The sequence below is a fragment of the Megascapheus bottae genome, chromosome 10 (assembly GCF_031878675.1).
Source record: "Megascapheus bottae isolate mThoBot1 chromosome 10, mThoBot2.hap1, whole genome shotgun sequence".
In the NCBI taxonomy this organism is placed as follows: Eukaryota; Metazoa; Chordata; class Mammalia; order Rodentia; family Geomyidae; genus Megascapheus; species Megascapheus bottae.
The window spans coordinates 28,156,233-28,183,548 of NC_143518.1; the positions used below are offsets into that span (position 1 = coordinate 28,156,233).

A 27,316-nucleotide genomic window follows, 5' to 3' on the forward strand; every position below is an offset into this window, starting at 1 on the left:
TGAAATCTATTTTTCTGAGTTGTTCATTTCTTCCTTTCTTTCTCCCACAGTAGTTTCTGGCTTTCTCTTTTTTTTTCTTATGAACCTAATTCTAGGTCAATTTTAAAATGTTTTACTGTCATGCATCCAGTTCTTAAGATACAACCCTTAGGTTAACTCTGCCAACTATTATTTTCTCAGTCTTTTGAGGGGATAGATGGAGGAGCCCTTCTGCCCCACTCTTGTGTAATTGCATGGATTCTCTGATTTGTTGCGTCTGCAGATCTATCTATAGCCATGTACAATGACTGAAGAAATGGAGGAGAATTCATTCTGTAGTCCCTGCTGAAATGGTGACCTGCAAATAATGATGGGGAAATCAACCTTGATTGCTGTGCTTTTCCTCTCTAATTTCTTCTGAACTTTACTGTGTAACTTATTTTTTTTGTCTAGATAGCCCCAGGACATACTGGAGTCAGACCAGGCGGATGCTGAGACCTGGATTTTCACACCATGAAGATGGTAACAGTTTTGACTTCAATGCCTTGAAAAGTAGGTGATTTCAATTGCCCTGTTTCCTTTCAGAGGAAAAATGCTTTCTTTGCACCTAAACAATCTTCCGGTGCTTTTGACTGACAGGCATATTGTTATGATTATAACTGGACTTCTTGACTCCTGCAGGGATAGCATTTAAAACTGCCTGAGACTGGCACAAATCAAAATATTCATCAACTTAAACTATGTCAGCTAAAATGGAAAAGCCAAAATTGTAGTGTTTTATATCATGTCAGAAGTCCATGAACACAGTGCAAAACCACTTAACTATTTCCCTGCCTAGAGAAAACTTTCAGTGTGCTGTGTGTATTTGAAGGTACCTGAGTATTTGGTTTTGAAACGATATCCACCATTTTTTTTATGACTGTTGTTTAGTGATCCAGTTAACTCCTTTCTTTCCATTCTTGACTGATTTAATCATTTAACATGTACCTTTGGATGTCAATTGTGTGTAGGCAGTTTCTGGTTTTGTGGAGATGAGTTAAATGGAGGCAAAATTTTCTGGTGGGTCTATTAGAAGATAGAGAAAAGAACCACAAAGAGTAGACACATAAACAGAATAAATGCAATGTGGTAGGCGTGTAAAAACTCCCCAGGTGTTTCAATAAAGATAAAATCATTTCCAATGAGGGAAAGGTAAAGTAGACATGTAAGAGTTTCTCTGCCCAACTTCACCTTTGGCAAGAATTTTTCCTCCTTTCCTTTGGAGGTGGGCACTGTGCAGACATTTTAGCCCAGTGCTCTTTCAGCCAGTTCATCTTCTATTGACCAAGCTGGCCTGTTTAGAAGTCCTTCTGTCAGAATTCAGATATCACAGTAGGAGTTCAATCTCCTCGAGGTAGACAGAGTGAATGTTTAGGTTTTTTTCTACAGAGGAGAAGTAAAGTCATGGAGAGATGTACAAAGTCAGCATGCAGAAGAGAACAGAAACCAAAGCAGGCATGTCTCCAATGGCAATTCTGAACTTTGGTTCTTTCATGAAGACTCATATCTGGGACTCCAGACCTCTCCTCCTAGCACCTGTGTTTCATTTTCTTTAAGGAAAGAAGGGGTGCAAAGAAAAAAAAAAAGAGTTAATCTCTATTGCTTACTTCCAAAGAAACGTAGGTAATACAAAAGGGCTTATAAGGAGGGATGAATGCTTCATCTCCATTTAACAGAGACTGGGAAAAGAATAGAAACCCTAATGTAGCAGGCTAATATTTTGATGTATGAACCAATGTGTTTTTCCCCAAGATTTCCTGTTACCCTTGACCCTCCCCCATCTGGGCAACAAGACCATGAGTCATTCCTTGCCTCCAGGGAGGGTTGTCACAGCAGAACTAGAGAACAAAAGAGACAAATTCTTGGCTTTGGAGTTGAAAAAGCTCAGCTTCAGGGCTTCAGACAAAAAAGATTTGGAAGACTATTTGATCCATTTGAGCCAATTTTTTTTCCTGCCCTTGTAAGATAAAAATTCCCCTGGCTGGGATACAGGAGGCTATTCTAAGGCAAAGCCAGAGAGGGGGTTAGAAGCTATACAGTCCTTGAGAAGGGCTCCTGATCTCTTCTGCCCCTTTCACTGGGTAAGCCCTGGCGGCAGTGTGGGCTTTTCAAGTTGAAAGAACAAGATGGCACATCATACTAGAGAAGGGTCTGGGGCTGCCCCTTTGTCACCTTCCAGAGGCGTGACATGAGCCTGACACGCCTAGGGAGATGCAGAAGAGGCCAAAAGAGACAGACTTCGAGCAATCCCAAAGTTTAAGGGACGATAATGTACATGAATTGAGTATCAGGAACCAGTGATGCCATATGTAATTTAGAGGATGTTTGCCAGGACATAACCAAAAAGATCCAGGCTGGACAACCCTCTCTAAGAATCAAACTATGATGTATGTTGAAAACTTTGTGCAAGTCTGGGAAAGCAGCTCAGCTTCTTGTTGGGTAGCAATTTGAACTTGTTGGGCCTATCGGTCTCTTAAGCGCATGGCAAGCTTGGGAAAAGGCGCCTAAATGATCGAAGTGTTTCTTGAAGATGTAAGTAACTTACTGAGGTTCAGACAAATGTGACCTCAAAAAGTGGTGCTTTGAAACTCTGAGAGACCTAAGAAGCCTCTTCTAATTCAAGATCTCATGCCATCCTTTGCCTGCTCACCCATAGCGAGGAGAGACTTCTAACTTCTCGTATGTGCCTGACCAGAACCATCAAAGGAGGAATACAACTGTACATAATCTTTCTGAAATTTTATGGACTAAACTCACATTGCAGTAAGAATGAAAGTCAAATGTTTTATCTAGATTCTAGAACTTTGTCCCAGACCCCCACCCTTCTAAAAAACAAATAGGGCCATCCATTTTGGGCCCATTCATCTTCATTGAAAATACTTTGCTATGCTTCTAAAATTGCTTATTCCCCCACTCCCCTTTCCTGGATGAAGACAGTCTTGAGAGAAAGAAAAGGAAATGTTCGGTAGATAGGTATGCCATGATGGCATTGCTTATTTCCATAGTGCTTCAGGTTCCTGCCCTCATGCTTCTTCCCCATAATGTTCTAAGTTCCCATAATGCCTTGGGTGCTCCCTCATTCAAGGCAGAGAGCAGGTGTGGAGCATGCACAAGACATCTGTCAATCAGTGCAAAACCCCCATACTATAAAACTGCCCTCCAAGCGAACACCCTTAGATTCGTCTTTGGGCCCCTCTCTGGATGGAGAGTTACTTTCTTTCCATGCTTTCCTTTCATTTTCAAATAAAATTCACTCTGTTTACCTTAAATTCTTTAATGGGCAAAGAAACAAACCTGTTCCCCTAGACAGTGTCAATCTTAAAACATTTCAATTATCTGCCCTCTTCATTGAGTCTCACACTCTGCGTCAGTTTCCTGTATTTCCATATGATAACAAATGTTGAATATTCCTCACCCCCTCCCCCTGCCCAGACTATAACATAGACAAAACTACTGAAGCTTTAAAGGGGAAATTTTGGATTTCCCTACACTGTTTTCAGATCTTTTCCTAAGATTTTTAAGAGAGTGAGATTATCAGTCATCTCAAAGAGGAGCTAAACTATCTAAGAGCCAGTTTGCCCAGAATTCTATCCAGAACTCAGCCTTGTCCTGTGCTATGGTACACATTAAGGAACATGGAAAAAACATTGCCTGAAGTTTCATCCCCATTTTTAACCTTCCTCTGACACACAGGGAGCAACCTAGCAATGACACCTGTTTCTGTCTGAAGGACTTTTCAGGGACTCTTACTAGTTTGAGTATTTTTTACCTATGGCTATTGGGAATCTCACTTCTTATCTTGGTTAAAGACTTGTACCCAAAGTCCCATAAGGTTTGGTTCATCACTACCTTGAGTCCTCATGTTTCTATAAGCAGCATGGTGGTAGGGAAGGGAAACTTCAACTATGTAACTCTGAGGATGTGTTTATTAGTGATTTCTGAGATAAATTGACATCAGGTAAGTCATTGTATGGAAGATGACTCAATGTGGTTATTTCACTTACTTTCTCCATTCCAAGCAACTGATTGTTATTCTAGCAGTCGGTATTTCTATCTATCTGTCTATCTATCTATCTATCTATCTATCTATCGGGTTATGGATATACAAATTTGTGTTTGAATTGTTTGGTTTTTGCTTGGCTAATGAAGAGATTGCAATTCTATGAAGATTTAAACATATAAATGCATCTTTGAGTCAACTAATAGCCACATGTACTAGACACATGGCAGTATTACCCAACAATTGAAATAATAGCTCAGAAATGACTCTTCTAATTCCAATTATTCATTTCCTTCTCCTTGTAAAACAGGCTGACACTATACCTTGCAGGGTCATTATTTCACTCCTCATATGAACTCTTGGCCTGGTGACTCATCCCTTGAGGCATTCAATAATCACTGAGAAATGTTATCCTTGTCACATCTTATTGCCTAATTATGTCTCTATTTTAGGCTCCTAGAGTCATTTGGCTTGGAAAGACCTCTCTCATGTGTAATCTTTGAACAAGACTCCATGTTGAGTTACCATTAAATTCAGACTGTTCCATATCCATCTTGTTTTGGCCTTAAACAATGATGATTGCCCCTTTGAATAACTGTAATGATTTCTTATATTTATTTTCCATATGGAAAGATACTATCAATTTGTCAGAATATTGTCTTGATAGAGTTGGGCACTAGAGAATCCCAAGAGATTCCCTATTTTAAATGGATGACATTCAAAACCCTACCTTCTTTCCTTTGTGCTCTGGTTTCTAAGTACTTTAAACTAAAAAAAATATGCATACTGTCTACCATGGATGTTTTTAGTTATATGTGTTGTTCTCAGTGCTAAAAGGGATATAAAAATATGGCACTTCCTAGACATATTCAGATTGCCAAACAACTGGATAGGACATTTAAAAGGAAGAATGCTCTAAAAATCGAGCACTTCTTAGGGATTATCCATATCCCAACTACTATTCAAATAGGTTCTCTATCAGCTTTCATGATTATTTCATACATTCTATTGCCTCAATTAGACTATCAGCTTCTTCAGGACAAAAAGCACAGATCACATGACCCTCTGCTAGTGTTGTCTATGATGGTAGCTACATGTAGTTGATCAGTTGCAGAAGCAGATGACATTGCATTTTCACGACAGCTGTTTGGGATTAGGAGCTTGCAAAAGTAGCCTAACATTAAAGTAAAGGCAGGTTGGAGAACAGTATTCTGCTCCATCTCTCCAGAGAGCAGTTCAAGTTAGGCCTGGGGTAGATCTATGTTGAGAAGAAGTATAATTACCATGGTCCAGAGTGCTGGCCCCAGGTCTTGTCTAGCAGACTGAGTTATATCTATCAGGGCCATTTAAAATGCTGACTTGGCTCCGTAGAAATACAAAACCCCCAGCATCATTTATAAAGGTCATTGGGAATAGCCTGGGTCAGAATAACTCCAGTCCATTTTGTGCCAGTGTCATGAAAGAGGAAATGGCTCCTTAAAAGTACTATATGGCTAAATCCAAACAAAGGAGGAGAAAGGTTTATAGCTGAGGTTTTACTCTATAACTCAAATGCCAATCTAGTCTCGAAATATGCTCTAGGCATTCCAATAAGATATTTTTATCTGTCGTGGAAAGCCAGCTGTACTTCTAGTACAGATTTACTACCTGCAAGTATTGTAAGTTAGGAGAATCATGCAAAGTTGAATATTTTGAGGCAGGGCGGGGGAGAATGAGAAGTTGCTCCAGCTCAAAAGAAAGTCACAGGGAACCAAGAGGCTTTAGGAACTCAAGTGTAGCAAAAATAACAAGTATGCTTTACAATAATAAGTGAAAATTACAATGTGGTAAAGACTGTATTTTAAATAAAACTAACACGATAACAATTAGCTGTAATTTTAAACTAACAATTTCCTTCCCAGAAAGAAACAATTATTGAGTATTTGTGAATTTCTTTATCAAAGCCTTTCAGATGTATTTTATTTTAAAAGAGTATCAGCACTATCCTGGAAGTCAGTGCATCTGGTCCTTGGATCATTGAGCCCCATATCTCATTCATTGCTCTTGCTCCTTGCACACATGGGCTACAGCTGCCTTGGTTTGAAATTGATGCAATATAATTTTGTCACTTATATCATCACCTGAACACTCAGATACCACCCTAGAAAAGGCAAGCAAGGTAATTTTTTTTCGAAATAATGGTTTCAGTGGATCCTTTATAGCCATATTTGAAAGCATTTTACACACACACACACACACACACACACACACACACACACACACACGAACACACACATGAATGTGTTATAAAGCAAAATGGTTAAGGGAGATAGCAAACTTCATAGCCCAAAGATGTGTCAGCAATACATTAGGAATATACAGCTGTGCAAAGTGTGAAGGTACTTTTGGAAAATAAAGGCAAAGGACTGTGCTTTCAGGGCCAGCTAGTCACAGTGTTTTAAAAAGGCAGGTGCTGGTGGCTCATGCCTGAAATCCTATCTACTCAAGAGGCTGCAATCTGAGGGTCATATGGTTCAAAGCCAGCCCAGGCAGGAAAGCCCATGATATTTTTAATTTCAATTAACCACAAAAAAGTTGGAAGGGAAGCTTCTTTTCTTGACAAAAAAGTCCAGGGAACTCTGCCTGGACCCAGAGTTCAAGCCCTTGAACAGATAAGAGATCTATCTATCTATCTATCTATCTATCTATCTATCTATCTATCTTATCTATCTATCTAGAGTGGGGAGGGAAGGGGTTGGGGGGGAAGAACAAAACAGAAAAGAAGAAAACAAGGAAAAAGCAAGGGAAGGGAAGGGGAAGAGGGGAGGGAAAAGGAGGGGAAAAAAGCTACTTCAACAAGTGCCTAACAAAATTTTTAGCTTTCAACCTTGTCACTATAAAATGATGGCTTCAAAAGTGGCACTGTGGCTCAAAGTGGTAGAGCACTAGCCTTGAGTGAAAATTACAGGGACAGATCCCAGGCCCTGAGTTCAAGCCTCATGACTGACCAAAACAGCACCAACACAACCTAAAATGAGATGGCCTAATCAGATAATCTCTCCGTTCTCATCTAACTAATTTTGTTCACATTCTTTTTTTTCCAGTTGTGGGGCTAGAACTCAGGGCCTGGGTCTGAGCACTGTCCTTGGACTTTTTTCAAGGCTAGAGCTCTACCACTTGAGCCACAGCACCACTTCCAGCTTTTTCTAAGTATGTGGTACGAAGGAATTGAACCCAGGCCTTTGTGCATGCTAGGCAGGCACTCTACTACTAGGGCAAACTCCCAGCCCTTTGTTTGCAATTTTTTTTCTCTCCATATAGTTTACAAATATTTGTAACAAGATTAGAGATCGAATTTAAAGAACATTATAAGACTTCATTTATTATATTTCTTTAACAGTGAGGAAACTGTTTTACCTACAAGAAAACCAAAGACACACTGATGATACATGCTGCTTAAGAATACATATTAAATTGCTTGAAATTTGTTCCTTTTATAGTAAACAGACACCACACTATAAATACATCAGACTTGTTCACTGCTTAGAAAAATAAGTATGTCTTAGGCAATGCAGCTTTCAATTCATATGCAATTTGTACATATGCTATTCATAAATTAACAAAAGCACTGTCTATATAACACTTGTGTTTAGATAAGTCAGTAATGGAAAAATCAATTGCAATTCAAATTATATAGAAGTACAAAGCTCATCCACATTATAAGAAGAGTCCCAAATAAACTCATTTAAAAATAGGATACTCATAACTTTTCTACAAGTTTTTTTCAAAACTTAAAATGTAATCTTTTTTTTGAACTTCTGATAAATAGATCATAATTTAAGGTAACATCGACACATTTTGAGGCAAAATTATAAGTCTGATATATACATTCACATATAGCACAATGTAGTGAGCAAGTATGAATAATAGGTAATTAACAAACTACTAAAGTAAAACAAAATCAACGTTTTTAACAATTTAAATGCTTTATAATAGGAAAAATTAATGCCCAACAGGTAGTTTTAGAATGAAAAGACATTGCTTGGTTAGTCAAAAGTAAAAATGAGATTTTTCTATGTTTTAACTTTCACTTTAGAGATTTATTGTCTAAATTTAACTCATTGTATTTACTGACTGAAGAAAACCGACCATATTAAAATTATATACATAGAGCACATTTATATACGTATATGTGTCAGCTAACATTCAAGTTATAATAAAACCACTTAAAGGAAAATTAAAGGCAAGAGTGAAGTTGGCTTAACTTGTCTGGTTATTTACATAAACTGTAATTTTCAAGCTATGTTTGGCAGCTATAGTAAGATATAGTTAATTCAATCTATTACTTTTGTTGTTCTCTTCCAGTCTCTTACATGGTAATTTGTGTCTTTTTAATAATTAAATAAAGGAGCATTCTCAATGTTTTTCCCACAAGATAAATGAGTTTGGAGATTATCATATGCATGTGTGCATGTACATACACACACACATATATACATACATACATACATATATATATATATATATGGTTGAGAAGAAACACTTTAATTTTGTAGTTTTTCTCCTGTCTTTTTTTGATTTTTGGAACGTTGGGGTTCAAACTCAAGGCTTCAAACTCTTCCATCCGTTTAAGTCAGTTAACTTAGTAAAATAATTAAAGGAACACTGAAAAAAAACTGAACCAGAATTAAGGTGAAGTATGCCCCATTATAAAAATATCATCATTCTGAACTTTAGAAGAGGCAAACATAATAAACAGTTTTAAAGAGGCTTTTATGAGGGTTGAGGATACACTCTTACCATAGAATAATCAATTTAATATCACATTAATGGAAAAAAATATTGGCACTTCATGAGGCCAGAGCAGCTGAAATGTTATTAACTCCCTGGTTTGGACCTTCTGGATTGAGATGAGGGATGCTATTGGCACTGTCATACTTGTTGTCTACCTTTGGGGAAGCAGCTTGTTCATGAGGATTCCTGTTCTCTTGAGCGAATTCTAATGTCATTCTCTCCCCAGAAGATGGGCATGGCTTCTCTATGGAAACTACCTGTTTCCTTGCTTCTGCTTCCTGTTCTTGAAGCATTCTTTCCACCTCCACCTCGAGTTCCAAAGTCTCTTCATCAGCTTGAACATCCAGTTGCTGCATCAGCTCCTCCAACTTTTTGGCCTTCCGGAGCTCATTTTGCTGTATGATGGTACAAAGGTGTTCTGTGAGTTGTTCTTTAATCTCAGTCTTGCGCTGCAGATCTAGCTTCGCCGTAATGTACTCAGCTTCAGCCCTGTCAAACCGCTTCCTATATCAGGACAGGGGCAAAGATTGGTCTATTAGTTTTCCATTGAAGAAAATGTGCAATGGGAAAGAAATGTACAATGCATCATGGATTTTAATACTGCACAAACACTTGTCTACACATCTGATGAGCTAAGTTACAGATGCTGGAACTTTCACAGCTTCCTTATTTGGATTCATCTTCTAGAACAACATTCTTATACACTCAGTTCTTTCCAAAGTTGTGTTTAAGTGAAAACAGGCTAATTTTAATTCATTGGTCTGCTAGCTCTGGGATGAGGGTGAAGGCAAACAACTCTTAATTGTGAAGCTCTGTGAAGCTTTTGTGGTATATTACCCTTGTGGCCAGTTTCAAGCTACCTATGTGACATCATTAAGTGCAGAATTGGAAAAATGTACAAGATCTGCTCCCATGAACTAGGATGAGCTAGCTGAAGCCCACACTGGTTAAATTTATCAGAGGTAAAACAAGGGATGGGGCATCTCCTAGTTAATGAGTTAGAACAGTAAGAAACGTTTTGAAGAAGGATATGGAAGACTGTTGGGTGGCGGAACATAAGCAGGACAGAACACACAAAACAAAATGACAGGGATGGGAAAGATGTGAATAGAGTACAATGGAAAACTTCAATATACACTGGGCAGGGTTTTTCTCATTGCTGTCAACTTAGGCATGCCATTTTTTCTCATGCAGAGGCGCCCAGTTCCTTGTAGGATCCTGTCGCATCACTAGCTTCTGCCTACTAACTGCTAGTGCAACTCTCTAACCCTGACCACCTAAAATTTATCCAGACATTGCCAAACATCTCTTGATGGGCAAAATTACTCTCAGCTGAAAAACAAATCCCTCGGTTAGGTTTTTCTTACTCTGTAGTTGGCAGCAACAGATGCTTGTCACACTTTTATTAGGAAATTTTATGGGCTAGGCTATAGCTATGTGGCAGAAGGCTTACTTAGCAGGTATGAGTCCTTGAATTCAATCTTATTTTTTTGATGGTCAAATCTGAACTCAGGGTCTTGTGTTTGCTATGCAAATATTCTACCTCGGAATCATACTACCAACCCTATTCTGTCTGGTTACTGTGAAACTGGGTCTTGTCGTCTTGCCTGGGCACACTTTTGGCTCCATTGTACACTTGAATGGCAATCTGCCCATTTTATGCTTCCTGTTGTAACATTAATGATAGGCATACAGTACCACATTCAGCTGATTCTAATGTCTTGCTGAAATAGGACAGTTGTACTGGAGAGGCTGCTGCAATCTCCCCTTTCTTTTGCCTTAAATTAGGTATAAAAAGAAAAGTTACCATATCTGCATCCATTACCTCTTGTTTTTCCAACATCATGTGTTGGTTTTTGCAACAATGAAGTTTCTCCCTCTCTTGCAAGAAAAGAGACTATTTCTATTTGCCAACTAATTTTCAATTTAATTAGTTGTGGAGGCCATGTTGGCTGTCTCTTATCATTGCCCATTCATTTAAACCCCAGAAAGGAAGTAGTTTTTAGTACTTTATAGCAAATAAAGGTCTATCTCCTAATGTAAGACACTGTCTTAGAAAGTAATATAGTGAAAATCACAAAAGGTTTGGACTTTAGAGAACTAGGGGCTCAAAAGTTTTCTGTCATTTCCTGTGGGTACCTGTTTTAGTCTTTGGATACAAAGAACAGCTATACAGTTAAACTAGCTCAGGAAAAGAAAAATTAACTTTATCTTAGGATACAGAGGCAATTTCACAGGCAAGTCATGAGAATCAGGCTAGTTTCCCTAAGCCATTCCTATTCTCTTACTTGAACTTGCCTGTCAAATTCACAGCCTTATATGGTTACAGCTGGAGGCTCCATAACAAATCCACTCCACTCTGCCAGTTTCATGAATATTGAACTGAAATTAACAGTTGCAAATAGATCCTATTAGTTAATTGCAAATTAACATTTGCAAAAGCTATATGCCAATAGTTTTTCTATTGATCTTTTACCCTAGATAAATCACTGAAGATTGTGGATTTTGTTTATTTGTTTTAGTCCTTCTGGTCAGAAACATGCACATATATTCTCGTGCAGAGTGATTTATGTTTAAAACATTGATTGGTTTCACAAACTGCTCTCTTAGCCTGAGGGTCTGGGGGATAATTCCAAGTTGGAGTGTGATGACATACATGGGGACAGAATAATACAAGCATTATGCATAACAGAGCAAGACATATTGAACTGGAAATGTAATTATGGAATTGTTTTGTTATTTTAAAGGAACACTGACGATTTAATGAATGTTATTTAAAGGATTTTAGAAACTATTTTTTAGTTTTAGTGTCCCAGAGATCTGAAAGAAAACAAAACAGAACAAAACGCAAAAAAAACCCAAAATTCAATCATTAACCCTTGACATACCATCACATTAGTTTGTTTTGTGTTTCAGTTTCTAAGTAGGCTAAACTATTTGCATGGATAAATATATCACATTTATCATTTCTTAGAAGTCTTTCAATGGACAAGAAAAATATACATTTTTTTATCTGAGTTAAAATGGATCATATCTTACAATTATTAGATGGGCCCAATGAACCCTTTTGCAAAATCTAAGATATATTAGGGAATCTGAAGTTATGTTCTCTCTCCAGATATTTTATGATCTTATCACACTAGCACTGTTTTCATCATTACTCAAAATATAACCCATTTATGCCAAAAATTAAAACAATAAGAAAGCAAAGATTGAAAAGAGGATGTAAAGAGATGTAGTGAAATAAATTATCATCATTGTTTATTTCTCTAAATGCTGTATTTCACTTCATGAAGGCGCTAAAAAAAGTCCAAAGGCATCATCTGTTCTTTATTTTCACTGAAAAGAGTTGAGAATTATTATTTTTTGTTTATTATACATATTGGCAACACAGAGAAAACTGGAAGACCTTTTACTCTTGTGAGAGAAACCGAAAGATTAATGCTGTGGTAGGTTAAAAGACAGCCTTCCAAAGACAGCACTTACTTCACAATTGATAGAAGTGCTAGTGAATATTAACTACTTTCCATAAAATTACCTTAAAGAAAACCCATGTGATTAAGGATTTTGAGGAGTTAAGTTATACATGCAATACCAAGTATCCTTTGAAAACAGAAGAGAAGGAAGTCATATGACAAGGGAGGCACAGAAGGGAGCAGTGGAACCATGATTAATAACTGAGAGCCACCACAAGTGGTAAAGGGAAGGCATGGACTCCTGGGGCTTCTGAAGAAGTGGAAACCTATGAACACCTTGATTTCGGATGTTTAGCCTCCCAGAACAAGAAATTTCTGATCTCTTAAAGCATTCAGTTTGTGGTAATTTGTTAGAACATTACGAAGAAACTGAGACAATATCAAGATACAGTCTCTGGAATAGAGGTGGTGACACTGACAATACAAGTGAAATCTCAGACTATGTGAATCTTGTACAAAACCCATCCGGGTGAATTTCCTCAAATTCAAGAACCAATGGGGTTCTTGAGTAAAAATTATGCCTCTAAGGATTTAAAAAAAGGAAATGTGATAGTCCCATGCAATCGATAATAATTTAAACAGGAAGAACTTAATCAGTCAATATATTCCAAGTAATTGGCTCTCTTATGTTGCTAAAAGGATGTAACTACATTTTTTTCATCATTTTTGAGTCAAACATTACCAGAAACAAAGAGGCTTATTGTGCTTATAGTCTTACAAAGTTACCTTCCACAATCCTTTTGTTTTTACTTCCAACAATTATTAATAAAATGATTTAAAAATGTATATGTACAAATAAGAACAAATATTTTCCCTGGTGCATTAAGGGTTCAAAGCCTTGTTCTTTCTACACACTCTTCCATGTTCTAAGTGGCAGCATGGACCCCCACTGTGGCCAAAGCAGCAGCAGCTCTCAAGTTGGCAGAACAGCTATGGCTCTTAGTGCCAATTTTACAATAAAACTGTAAAATTTGTCTTATTTGTTATACAGAATCCTCTATGTACAATACTATGTCAGACTATAGAACTGAGGTATTATTTTTTATTATTAAAAAAAATCCAGGAAATCTCTTCCAGAAACTGAATCCCCCACATATTACTACTTTCTAGTACAAATCTGTACAATGAAAGTATGTGCAGTGTTTGGGAATGAAGATGACCTGCTGTGTGCGAGGCAAGGGCTCTTCCTCTCAGCCATCCCTCACCCTGGACCATTATCATTTTAATCTGTAATTCTTCAGTAACTCTATGAATGCACATCTAGAAAATGTCTCAGTCTTATGTATGAACAACCCCAAAAGCATAAGCTTTTTCCAGTTTTGGTCTTCTGAGTCAGGTTTTCACTATAGAATCCTGCATGATCACTGTATAGTAACCTGGCCTTGAATCCTCTTTGTAACCCTATTAAGTGCTGGGATTACAGGTATGCATCGCCATACCTAAACTTAGGCTTATTTTTTTGGTTGTGGGATTTAAACCCTGGGCCTGGGGTTTATCCCTGAGCTCTTCAGCTCAAAGCTAATACTCTACCACATAAGCCATAATACTACTTCTGGCTTTCTGGTGGTTAACAGGAGATTAGATTCTCACAGACTTTCGTGTGTGGACTGGCTTTGAACAGAGATCCTCAGAGCTCAGCCTCCTAAGTAATAGTATTACAGGCATGAGCCACTGGTGCCCGGCTGAAGCTTAAGCTTATAAAACCAGCCTCTTCCAGCATCTATTCATATAAAGCAATGTGAATAGCAGAATCAAGAAAAACTGACATTACTGGCTCATTACAGATGTAAAGTGTACCATGTAAAGTATTTTTACTATGTAGAAAGTTACTAAAATTTCATTAAGAATATTTACATACTACAGGTTATTTTCTCCTTTAATAATTCTACCTCCTTTATGGTTCTCTATAGGCTAGAATTATAACATATAATAATGTAAGATTATTAATCTTATATAATATTAATAGGAAAACATATCCTTCCCCAGCATTCACCACGACAGAATTAGAACAGAATTAGAACAAAATCAGATTGTATTTTCAGCTGAGGTACCCAGTGCTGTACCTGATACTATGGATTATTCATATGAAAGGCTACAAAGGTAATTCTCATATTGAAGAATAAAATGTACCAAAATTCAAGTCTAAGCTTAATTTTAATTAAATCTTGGTTAGTGCCTTAAAAAGGTTAACAGTAGAATCTGGAATATTTACTTATCAGACACTAGTGACATTGGCCTATTAGGTTGTTAATTAATAAAGGCAGTCCATTTGGTCAAAAAACAATTACAAGAATCACAAAGACAATCATAAACCTCTTTCCTAAACACTAAACAGTGAATTAAAAACCATCATCAAGCATTTCCGCTTTATTAAATCGTTACATAAACATTCTGACGTTGTGGTTTACCCTGGACTAATGAGGCATTCTGATTGATTTCTAGTGTTACAGTGAAAGATGCAAAACGGAGTCACTAACACAGCATTCCCTGGTGAAAAAGACAAACCAGGATGATTAAAGCAATGTTGAAGGGACTTGAAAACCCTGAAATTGGAATACTTTTTTGCCCTTTTATCTCTTTGTAAAGGCTATGTAATTTTTTACATGTGCTAGCTCATTAAAAAAAATATTCTATGATTTTTTTTTCTTTACAAAAACACCAGTGGTTGGATCCAAGGAAACATAGGATATCAAAACATTTTGTACCAAGTATAAACCTCAAGAATCTTACAGTGGTATTTTCTTTAAAATATTCATAAGCGTTAAAAAAATAAATGAGGCCTTACTTTGATGAAAACAAAAGTGAGAATTCGGCTCCAATAAAGACTATATCAAACAATCAAACATTTTAAATGGAAGGAGCCTAGACATAGTGGTAGAATAATATTGTTGATGCAAGTTTCTCAGGCATTTCCATTGCTAGATTGAAGAGTGCAAATACTAAATATGTGAAAGTTCACCAGAAAGACAAAAGTATAAATTAATAAGGTAAATAGTGCAGAAAATGATCTAACAGTAACGTAAAGCTAAAAGGTAGGATAGATTCAGTCACTCAAATTGGTCCAAGAAGAATAAATAATAAATATAGTACTTAAGGGGTTGCTATCAGATTTACATGACGGGACTCATAAAACCTACTAGCTTAGCTAAACTATACACACACACACACACACACACACACACACACACACACACACACACACACACAAATTAAACTAGACCTTGTTCAGAGTTTCCTTTTCCCAACTCACCGTGCATATGAGTAGTCTAAGCTGGCCTGATCAATGCGGTTTCTGAGGATCCCAATGTCAGCTGACACCATGTCGTCTAAAGCCTGTAATTCCTTCTGAATCCTCTTTAGTTTCAAGGTCTCTGCCTGAGTTCTTTTAGATCTAGAAAAATCAGGAAAGTGGGGAAGGGAGGTAACATTTAAAATACAGAGATTCATACATAATGTAAATGAAAAAGTAAGCTACTGTTTATAATTACAGCTTATGAGTTTTAAAAGACTAGGAAAAAACAGAACATAATTTGTTTTTGAATGTTGGTAACATTTTGGTATACCTTTAAGACTATACTGAGGGATCTTTCCCTTATTTCTCCAAATTTTCTATTAGATGATATTATTTTCATAAACAAGGAGAGAAAAGGCTTTTAAAAAAGGCCCAGGACAGACACTACTAGTATTAATTTTTTCTGTTTCCTTTTCTCCCTCTGTTCTGCTCTACTGAGGATGGAACCCAGGGCCTTATTATACAGGGCAAGCACAAGCACTCTACCACTGAACATTGTACCACTGAACATTGTAACTGACCAATCCCCTCCTGCCCCCCCCCAACTTCCCCCACCCCCACATTTTTTTCTTTTTTCTTTTTTTTGCCAATCTTGGGGCTTGGACTTAGTGTCTGGGCATTGTCCCTCAGATTCTTTTGCTCAAGGCTAGCACTCTGTCACTTAAGTCACAGCTCCACTTCTGGCTTTTTCTGTTTATGTGGTACCGAGGAATTGAACCCACAGCTTCATGCATGCTGGGCAAGCACTCTACCACTTGGCCATGCCCCTGGCTCCCCCCCATATATGTTTTTTTTTGTTTTTTTTTTGCCAGTCCCAGAGCACTGTCCTTGGGATTTCTTGAGGCTAGAGCTCTACCACTTAAGCCACACCATCGCTTTTTGCTTTTTCTACTATGTGGTACTGAGGAATTGAACCCGGGTTTTCGTGCATGCTAGGCAAGCACTCTACCACTATGCCACACTCCTGGCCCCGTGCCACACCCTTTTTTGAGTCAGTTTCAGAACAAACATCAGGCTGGCCTGTGCTTGCTATGTAGTATCCAGAGTAGCCTGGAACTGAGCATCCTCTTCCTACCTATTGATCCCTATTAATAGCTGGATAGTTACAGGCATGTCACCACTCTCAGTGAGGTCTTCTTGCTAAGCCTATTTTCATTTCTGATACTTAGTGACATAGAAAAGGCACTTGCCTCCAACAGCATTACTTTATATATCTGAAAACATTTCATTTTCTAAGGCCCTGTTTCTCCCTATTTTTATTACTTTGAGTCTTATTCTCTAGGGAAAAACTACAGATTCTCAAAATGATCTATAGGGTTCAGAAACAACACATTTTCTTATTTCTTTATTTAGAAATATGTCCAACTTCACCAACTCTTTGTCCCTTCTCCAGATACACACTCAAGAATACAAGTAGAATATACACTATGAGACAGAACAAAGAGTATAATAAATTATTCATCATGACTTTACACATTTCAAAATTTCACACACATCCATGAAAAGAAAACCTAACATGAAATCACTGCTGCAACTTTACATTCCTCCCACATTTACTGCACATTGCATTTACTTTCCCTTCTGCAGGCAAAATTCAGTTCTCAGCACAATCTTTCAGTTCAAATACTTCATTCCCCATTTATGAATAATCAATCCTATTACTTCTCAGCCTTTTGGCTAGGACCAAGTGTATTAATCAATCCTGGTGCATTTTCCTATGTTTCTATGTCTCTCCTACTTCTGTGTTAAGTCGCTGGCACTTAGAGAAGAACTGAACTGAACCTACAAATCTTTAGGCTCTTACTAGATAGCCCAGATAGCATCCCATTCACAGTGCCCCTTCTACCACAACTTCCTGGGCTAGGATTGTGGGTACATGCCACCTTCCCAGCTGATCCTACCAATCTCATAATATCCCCAGTAAAGTATCTCCCCACTTCTTCTAACTGGAGATTACTAAAATGCCTTTCAAAAAACAATTGTAGGGAAAAAAATAAGACGCTATTCTTTTATATTTCATTCCTTTTCTATTTCCAATGTCTCAGGAAAGGTCCAGGTTAAGATTTTTTTTTTTCAAATACTTCTGGTAGATAAAATTCTAACTTAATTCTAACTCTTCCTCTTATCTTTTCTGTCTCTCTAGGCTCAAGAAGTAATAGTTTTGCCAGACTTTACTAAAGGTTTTAAAATGAAAATGCTATTCAATGAACACTATTTTCAACCACTGATCAAACATAAGATTTCTAAAGATGAGAGATTATAAACCAGAAACTAAAAGGACAAAAAGAGAGGCTGGCATGGAAGAAATGGCTCAAATGGGAATGTTGCTGTTTGAGGTTGATACAATGCACTAAGTGAGAAGGGGACACTGACAAAGTAGCACTTGGAGGTATCAGAAAACACAAATCTCTTTGTAATGGCTACTCTGGATAGCCATTAAATTATATCAAAAAAGCTTAAGTATATGTTAAGCTTAAATAATATTACATATATTCTATTTATGGGGCATATTTGAAAAATATGCCCATAGGACACACTTTAAGATTTTTAGCAATGTAAGTCATTTGTGTAGAATGATTTTATTCCACAACATGTCAAATGATACAGGCTCCTCCATATCACAATTAAAACCTGAGTTCGTCTCTTGCTGACATATACTGATGCTAATATTTATTCATTGCGTTCCTTGAGAATGTGTAGATGACCACAGCTGAAAAAAAATGGAAGCAGGATCTCAAATGCAGCTGGACTTGCAAGTTCATTGGTAAAGATCTATGCTTAAAAAATTCCCTTAATAATTAAAACTAGAATGTTTACAACACTTCTAAAGCACAGCTTATTTAGATAGTATTAGAAGAATGTTTATAGTCTTTTAGAACAGTTATAACAGAATTGAAACAGGAAAGGAACAATTTTTAAGCAACCTCTCCTGATTAAGGTGCCTCACCTTTCTGCAATAGCTTTAGCCAAGAGAGCTTTCTTACGTTTATTTTTCTCTTCCATTAGTCGCTGCTCTTGCTGAAGAACTTCCCAGCGAGATTTTTCTTGCCTAGGGAGAAAAAAAAATACAAAAAAATTAATTTATGAAAGACAGTACTAGCCTACCCACACCTTACAAGTCTGCTTCCTATGTATAAAATTTAACCAAGCAGATTACATGTATTTCTTTCAAAAGTCCTCTTATAAGACCCATCTGCAGCTCATTATTCTTTTTAATAGGAACAAAGACGACGATCTGAAGTAGAAAAAGCTTACATAAATTAGTCCTTTGAAATCCATTATACGTATATAATCTAGAAACCCACAAACTGGAAACCAGGGTACTGTGGCCATTTCTTTAGAAGTACAAAGAAATGTGTAAGTTAATTATGTGTTATAGGCAAAATGGAGATCAAAATAAATTGGCCTGCAGCTGATATCATGTCATATTTTGTAGTTTGCTCTAATGAAAAGTCCCTTTACCATCCTTAATACAATGGTCAATGATTTCATGTATTTCTTTCAGTGTGCTTAGCTTTTTTCTAATGCTTAAACATTTTAAAATGTAACGAAGCATTATGAGCAACAGCCCAATTGAAGTGAGCTAAAGAAAAATTTCAAAGATCTAAGTACACATATTGTCCTCCAATCTACCCAATTCTGAAAGAAATATGTTGAAATTTCCCATAAAGTCATGAAGTTGGTGCCAAACCAAATTAAGGTAATAACAAAACTATTTATTCCTATGATTGGCATTTCTTACAGCCATTATTTCAAGTTTTCATTCATGAACCTAGTAACCACTTCCAAGAGTCCTCTCTATTCGCACAACTTTCTACCTCAGAACTTGGCACTGGTCTTTTTTCATTTCTATTATAGATATTTCCTCCCTCACCACGCTCCTCTGTTCCAGGTTGCCTGACAACTTCTGAAATAGTAACACCGACACCTGGCATATTTCTAGTCATTAAATTCAATCAGAACATCTTTTTCCCCTGTATCTAATAAAAAATAGTTTTCCTCATTATATCCAACTTAAATTGTCTACCTAAATCATGTTCAAGGCAAGCCTAGGCTTCATAGGAAAACTTTGTTGCGAAGAATACAATAGAAAACAAACTACCCAGCTCAACTTGTACTCCTTCCCTCTTCAAATGGATCTTGGGCACTTGCTGGTAAAATACACTTAAAGATACCTAAACGTATCTAATATTTCAATGCTGGGTTTGTAATTTGTATAAATTTGTATCTCTTGATAAAATGAATTTTTAGTCTTCAATTTCCAATAGGCAGAAAACATGTTAAACTCAATAGTCCAGAATATCATAAATCAACAAAAGTTGGAAGTATATCAGAAATAGAAAAGAAAAATAAATGCTATCCTTTCTCTGATATTATTCTAAGAATTTGCAGAACAACAATTTCTATCAGTGTGGCCGAATGAAATCACAAGGTTCTAAAACAAACACATTAAAGAATAAAAACAAATTCACTTCTGCAACTAAATTATATAACTGTCCCCTAAACTTCCTATGACTGTACCTTCAGATGTCCTTTACAACTATCTTCTGGGCCAATGAACTCCCACCTGGAAATGGAATAAGAGATTCTACTTGGAGCAGCACTGGGCCTACAAACACTGCTTCAGAGGATTGACAAGGGTACTGTTCAGAGAGACATAGATATGAATCTTAGCTCTATTAGTTATTAGTTGTGCAGCATATGTAGGAAGATGTTTTGTTTTTATATGCTGTGATAGAACCTTGCAATGTACCTGGAATATACCAGCTCAGGGTGGCCATTTACCTGACTCAACCTCCTGAAGACTACTTATGATTGCAAGGCTTACTGATGTGAGTACCACCAAGTATTAGATAAAATCCTTCTTGTGCCCTGGATATCTGAGTTATGAAGCATAACCAATAAACACACACTACTAAACTGCTGTGAAGACTGACAGAAAATGTACAATATTTAACAATCCCTCAATTTATTATTTATATGGTAGTTTCTTTGCAGTGGTTTACTAATCACAACTCTAGGCTTGCATACAAACTACCGAACATGTAAAATAAATCAACAAGCTATAGTTCCTTAACACTAAATAGGAAGGAAAAAGGTAAAACAGAAAGTCTTACAGACTTACTAACAATTCCACTTTCTTTTCCTCCAATTTGCAATCTGGCTTTGGAGGTAGAACCTCAAGATTTCTGTGTCCATCATGGGAATTCTCAAGTCCTGGTTCCCTTGGCTTGCTTTCAGTACCTTGTGGCTTTCCATCACCAACACAAGTAGTGAGTGTAAGAGAACTAGGAAGTGCAGAGGAAGAAGAATGGGGGTTTTGATTGTTAAGTTTCTGTTTTGGTGCAGAAAGCAGCTGCTCTGGAGGTAATGAGGTAGATCCATCTTGAAGTCCAAGTTTTCGGCTTTGTTCTAGAAGGGCTTTTTCTCGTTGAAGTTGTTGCCGAGTTTTCTTTAGAGGGAGACGGCGTTGATGTTCAAATGGATCTACATTAAAACAAAAATGCTTGCATGAACAGCAAATAAATACAATTTCAACTACAATTTCTCAAAAAAATGAAGTATTGACATTACACTCTGATAATAATTCTAGAAATCCATGTCATTTTGTCTTGAAAACCCAGGAAAAACCCAATTAATTTTCTATATATTCAACACATATAGCATGCTATTAATATTTAACAAATAGTCCATTTTTGTTGTGAGTTAGATATTGGGACTGAAACAAAGTTTCCATTTCTTTCCCTTTAGATTTGATACTGGGACTGGGATACCTGACACTTTCACTCTGTGGCTAGCACAGCTGGGCCATGCCTCTTTCCCAAGGTTTCCATTTCAACTTGATTTGGCAATTATCAAAATAATTAACTTTTATCAAACTAGGCAGAAAACAGCTTTCTTATAAGGTCTTACATTTGACTTAGGGTTCTACCTGCATTCCTGAAAGAAAATAGTGGTTAGTTTTCAAATGGGATTTCTTTAACTGTTTATTGGGCTCTTCATAGATAACACAAGAGAAATGTGCTTAAGCAATCACCTTTACTATAGATATGCCAGTTAATTTTAAATTGTTTTATTAAAGGCTCTATTTCCTAAACTCTAGCCAGGATCCGATCCATGTATTCAAACTAATTTGCTAATTCCTTAGCAAAGCAATGGAAGAAGATAAAACAAGTGGGAAAAATTTTAAAGCATAAATCAAATACTTTATTAAACACTGTTGCTCTGGTAATGACAATGTTGACCTCTTAGGACAAACAGTAGGAGAATTTGATTTTTATACCATATTTCATAATATTTATAAACAGCAATTGCTATAAAATGCCTAGGAAATGAAATTGAGTCCTGACAAATGATAGGCCTTTTCACTTCTACATTTGAGCTTTGAAGCAACACAGGCCTATTAAAATTTCCCAAAGTAGAGTTAAAAGCTCTGGAGTCACTGGGTATTGGTGGCTCACAACTATAATTCTAGCTACTCATGAACCTGAGATCACAAGATCATTGTTCAGTGCCAGCCTTGGCAGAAAAGAGTCTCTATCTTCAATTAACCAGCAAAATGCTGGACTTGAGACATGGCTCAAGAGCCAGTTGCATCCAAGTAGACCAGGAGAGAGCACAAGACTCTAAGTTCAAATCCCTGTAGCAGCACACAAACCCTCTGGAGCCACAGATACAGCTTTGTTTCAGACTAGCCTGTAACATGAAGCAAGACAATTAACTATTCTCTACTTATTTGTTCATCCTAAAAACCAGTTGAATATTATTATGTTCTTAACTCGTAAGTTACTGTAAGAATTGATTATGCATAAAAATACTTTTTTTAAAGATATTACTACCAAGGGTAAGGGAAAGAGGAAAGGGAAAGATAAATTGGAATATATTGTATACATGTGTGGAAATGTCAAAATGAGACCCTCTACTTGCTTATTTAATGCGAATTAAAAAAAAAAGGATATATGGGTGTGATGTCTAAAGCCAGAATATGGGGGGATGAAGCACAAAGATCATTAGTTCAAAGCCAGGATGGACTACACAGTAAATTCCAGGCTGTACTATGATACATAGCAAATTCCTATCTGAAAAACAGAAAGTTATTACTGCAAAGTGACAGAAACTTTCATTACTAACATTAACACAGAATACCCTCCGTATTTTTGAGAATTAGCAAAAGAGGCCAAGCAGTGGTTGCGCATGCCCATAATCTTACCTACTCTGGAGACTGAGATCTGAAGATCACAGTTGCTCAGGCAAGGAAATCCATGAGACACTGAGAAATTAATTCATGAAATCACCAGTATATGATAGAGGAAGTATGGAAAATCAACCCAGAAGTAGAATAATTTAATATATGCATGAAAAACTCCCAGTTTTTCATAATGAATGGAAACACACATGAAATACGTGCATGCATATGTCAACTCTCTTCTACTCTGTAAAGAGTTGTTTTTAAAATAAGTTTTACAAATGAAGACATGATTAGCCATATCCCATCTTCTTGAAGTTAGGAGAGAAATGTACTCTTTGTCCCCAAACTCATATTACTTATTTTTTTTAAAATAAAAGTGGAAATGACAGCAGTCATTTACTAGGGAAAGGACTGAATTGTCAATCTTCTTTTCCTACTGCCAAGGGGAATTCCTACGATGACACCAAAAGATGGTGTGGAGTCGCTGTGTGACAGTCACTTGGAAACGGGCATCAAACAAGACACCAGAGTGAAAGGTAAAGCTTCATTATTTTATTTATTTTTTTGGGGGGAGGGGGGGCCATGGGGCTTGAACTCAGCCTGGGCTCTGTCCCTGAGTTCTTCAGCTCAAGGCTACTGCCCTACCCTTGTGCCACACCCCACTTCCCTGTTTCTAGAGGTTAATTGGAGATCAGAGTCTCAGGTCGTCTTGTGCCTGGGTGGCTTTGAACCTTGATCCTTAGATCTCAGCCTCCTGAGTAGCTAGGATTACAGGAGTGATCCACTGTACCTGGCTTGATTCATTACTCAAAATAGTTAATATTTCATTTGTTACTTCACCTTAGTTTGTCTTAACCTGACGTCATAATCATCAGTGCTTTTGAAATTTCCTTTATTTTTGACCTTCCTTGGTCATACATATTCCAATGCCTCCTACACTGAATTTTATGTTTCATTCCTTTAATACTTTTTAGGTTGCTTATGTTTCTAAAATAACATACCTGCCTTATATGATTTTGATCTTAAATAAATGGCATCGGAGTATACATTCATCTGCAACTTTAAAATTTTACCCATAGCTGTACAATTAATATATACAGCTATTAGATTATGTACAGCAAGCCTATGTATCCACTCCTGTGTTAATGGGCTTGTTGCTCCTAAATCATTAATATTATAAACAAGATGGTTAAGAACATTCTTCACTGTGTTCCCCAATTTCTGCAGAATATTGTCCTTATTTTTGCTGGCAATCAATCTAATCTTTATATGTTCTTTAACTGTATTTTTAAGGTTAGGAAAAATCCAATTCATGGAGTTTTACAAATGAGAAACTTAGGAGGAAACTTAAGATGAAAACAGCTGGTGTCTTTGGGCCAATTACTGTGTTAGATTATGTGTATATAAAGATGCTACAATGTGCTCTCTTCTCAAGACAGCAACAGACTAGTGGCTCAATATCCATATTACCACATCCTTATTAAACCTGGGGCTTTGATATTCATGCTCTTACTATCCTCTACTTTGCACAGATAAGTTAAAACACGCATCTACATACAAAATGCATTAATTTGTATTAAATTTATTAATATAGTTAATCTATATTAAATCTTCTTTGCCCTGGCAAACTGATAGCAAAGTAACTCCTGTGAATATTCCAAGGCTCCATCTAATTACCTCCCAGCAGAGTGAAGTTCCTCCTGCTTCTGGCAACATCTCCTAAACCATCTACGATCATATTATTGTATGGTTTGTCTCATTAGGTGATGGAAGTTTAGGATAGCTTGTTCATCTTGGCATGGATAATGCAGAAGCTAAGCCCTAGAATTTGGAAGTGAGATCAGAAGCAAGAGTTTCTACACTCATGTACATCTAAGATATATGCATGGATGATGGAATCACATTGCAAAAGATCTAGAGACATCCAACTAGACAGTCACCTCACCACATCTAGGGGTATAACATTTATGAGGTAATTTTAAGGTCCTCAGGCTAGTTAAAATTTTTCCAATCTAAGTAATGGACATTGAACTTTGTCACTTATCAACCCTCTATTACTCTCACATCTATGATAAAAATGTACTTCACCACATCCACTTTTCCCAAAGTCGTAACGAGCATGACAGAATTTAATTTTATTCCCAAATAAATTTCTTAAACTACAGTACCTGGCAGAATCTTCTCACAGAAGCAGTGTTCCTTATCAGGATCACCATAAAGACCTTTATGAAATATCAATCACAACTAAAGCAGTAAGGATTTCCACCAAGTATCATCAAAATAAAAATATAAACACAAAAGGAATACAACAATCATTCCATAAGGCAGAACGGGCAACACAGATCTTAGCTGATCCAAAAGTTAGTTATAGCATGTGTGTGTATATACACACTTGATATACATGTACATGACATGTGTGAATACATACACGTGTACATGTATGATATATACACACACACATACACATGTGTAGTACATACAACACTCCCAAAGACCCTTTTTGTGTTTATTCAGACCCTTCCAGTAACTCCCTCCAAGAAAGCCATCACAGCTCTAACATTGTATGTGCTGTGTGCCTTTCCTTCCTCTACTGAGGCCCTGATCCTGCAACCAGCATTCATGCAGCCACACTTCCAACAGGCGATGCCCAGGAAACAGGCCCACTTCATACCCCCCGTCCCCACAGGAAAAAGTCAGACCCCTACAAGGGGCTCCAGAACTCTCCCAGTACACCCACCTCGGAGCCCCGACTGCAGCCCAGCCCTCAGCTCACATCCCCGGCCCCTTCCACGCCCCCTTCCCTCTCCAAGCGGCAGCTCCGCCCCTAGTCCTCAGCAGGCGAGATTTAAAAATCTGCACGTACATCTCGTTACCTTTATTCTGTTTCAGCCTCCTCAGCTCCTCCTCAGAGAAGCCCGCCCAGCCTTGCGCCATCCGCCCGGGATTCCCGCACTTCACGAGCCCCCAAAACTCCAGGCCTGGGCTGCCAACTCGGCCTCCTTGGCACATCCGGGTTCCTGTCCCCAGCCTCGAGACGATCAGCCAATCAGCGCGCCGGGTTCCTAGACACAAGGCCCCTACCAGAGTCAAGCTAGGGCTTCTTCGAGGCTGCCTTCAGCTGTGCCGGAAAAAATATTGTCACAAGAAACCTTGCTAGACATTCGTTTCTCGTGACTTGTCTCTACGTGCGCTTCTTATTGGCGTCCTCATGGCCATTGGCTCACGCTTCAAGATATAAAGGGGAATGGCAATGGGGAAAGTAGGCAATCAGGAAGGGGCTAAGAGCAAGCAATGGGAAGGGGGCGTGGCTGTCTCCGGGAGGGCGTGGCTGTCTGTGGGGGGGCGTGGCTGCCTCTGGGATCCTCCCTACATCCTTGGGCAGAGCCTTGAAACTTCCAGCTTCCTGTGTCAAAAAAAGGTGTGTAAACGTCGAAGTAAGGACATAGGCTGAAAAATATGACACCAAGAATTGAAAAGGAAAACATGTTTCAGGCTTGTACGTGATCAAAAATGGTTCATTTTCTAATCTCTCTAGGATCCCTTCTAATCTTTGAGTTCTGGGATGCTACTGATGTTTATTTTAAACGGAGATTCATTTTTCAATACACTTTAAGAGTTAGATGTCATGTGAAAGGGTATCAATGTATGTGAATTAATGCACCTTCTATCTGGCAAATATCATGTAACCCTTTTACTAATTACAATAAAAAAAAGAGTTAGATGTCATTCAGAGGGATTAGAAAAGTAGACTTCATGGCACAAGGTAGTAGCACTTCTGGCCTCAAAAGTATCAGAGGATATTGTTTCATATAGTTTTTGACAGTGGCAAAATATCTTGAAGGGTAGATTATCTAGCTCCAGATAGTAAATATGAATCAGTGTAGATGTGGTAGTTTGTTTAGTTTCTTATTTACAGACACCAGTCATGAAATCATTTAACTCATCTAATGGCAGTGTTCAACCAATTTGTGGGCCCCATACTGAATTTCATACATAAATTTTCTTTGGTTCACTCTGGACGAGTTTCAAGAATTATCAATAATCCTAATAGAAATGACAATTATGGTATTTTTTAAAGATATTGCATTGGCCCTGAATGAGAGCCAAAGCATGAACAAGATATAATAAGAGATAATAAGATCCATCTGTATAAAATTATGATTTCCAGTTTCCAGTGGTCTAAGTCTCCTGTTTGTTGTTTCTGTTGGCCCTCCCTTATGGTTGCTGGTTTGTTCAAATGCTGTATAATATTTTAGCGGTAGTTTATCTTCAAAGAAGGTCTTTGTTCTCCTAAAGCCCATCTTCTGGGTTGAGAGAACCTCTATAGATTGGTTTTGCTGGAATTTACAAGTCTCAATTGTGTTAAACTAGATTTATTCAGCTTGTAATAAGCATTTGGATCCTTCCTTATCTATGAGATAGGCCTCAGATATCAACGCTGTGTGAATGTGTATGTTTGTGTATGTGTGTGAATAGTTGTTCTTTATCCCCATTAGAGCACGAGGCTGAGTTTAATAAAATATTAACTATTATTTCAGACTTTTCTAATTTTTCTTTTAAGAATATGC

At 37.4% G+C, this 27,316-nt stretch overlaps 1 protein-coding gene across 4 annotated transcripts; it reads right to left on the reverse strand.

The window, feature by feature from the left end:
* Positions 1-1,389: 1,389 nt before the first annotated feature.
* On the reverse strand, positions 1,390-25,762 carry Gorab (golgin, RAB6 interacting). 4 transcript variants are annotated; one of them, XM_090340473.1, is made up of 6 exons: positions 25,622-25,762; positions 20,677-21,046; positions 18,507-18,608; positions 15,518-15,658; positions 9,049-9,295; positions 1,390-1,568 (listed from the first exon to the last, which is right to left on the reverse strand). In XM_090340473.1, exons 1-6 carry the CDS (start codon positions 25,755-25,757, stop codon positions 1,548-1,550), a joined length of 1,017 nt encoding a protein of 338 aa, XP_090196599.1. In that variant the 5' UTR covers positions 25,758-25,762; the 3' UTR covers positions 1,390-1,547. The 4 variants fall into 4 exon arrangements, with proteins under 4 accessions (XP_090196599.1, XP_090196598.1, XP_090196597.1 ...); XM_090340472.1 differs by lacking the exon at positions 1,390-1,568 and having other exon boundaries at positions 7,226-9,295; positions 20,689-21,046; XM_090340471.1 differs by lacking the exon at positions 1,390-1,568 and having other exon boundaries at positions 7,226-9,295.
* Positions 25,763-27,316: the final 1,554 nt, after the last annotated feature.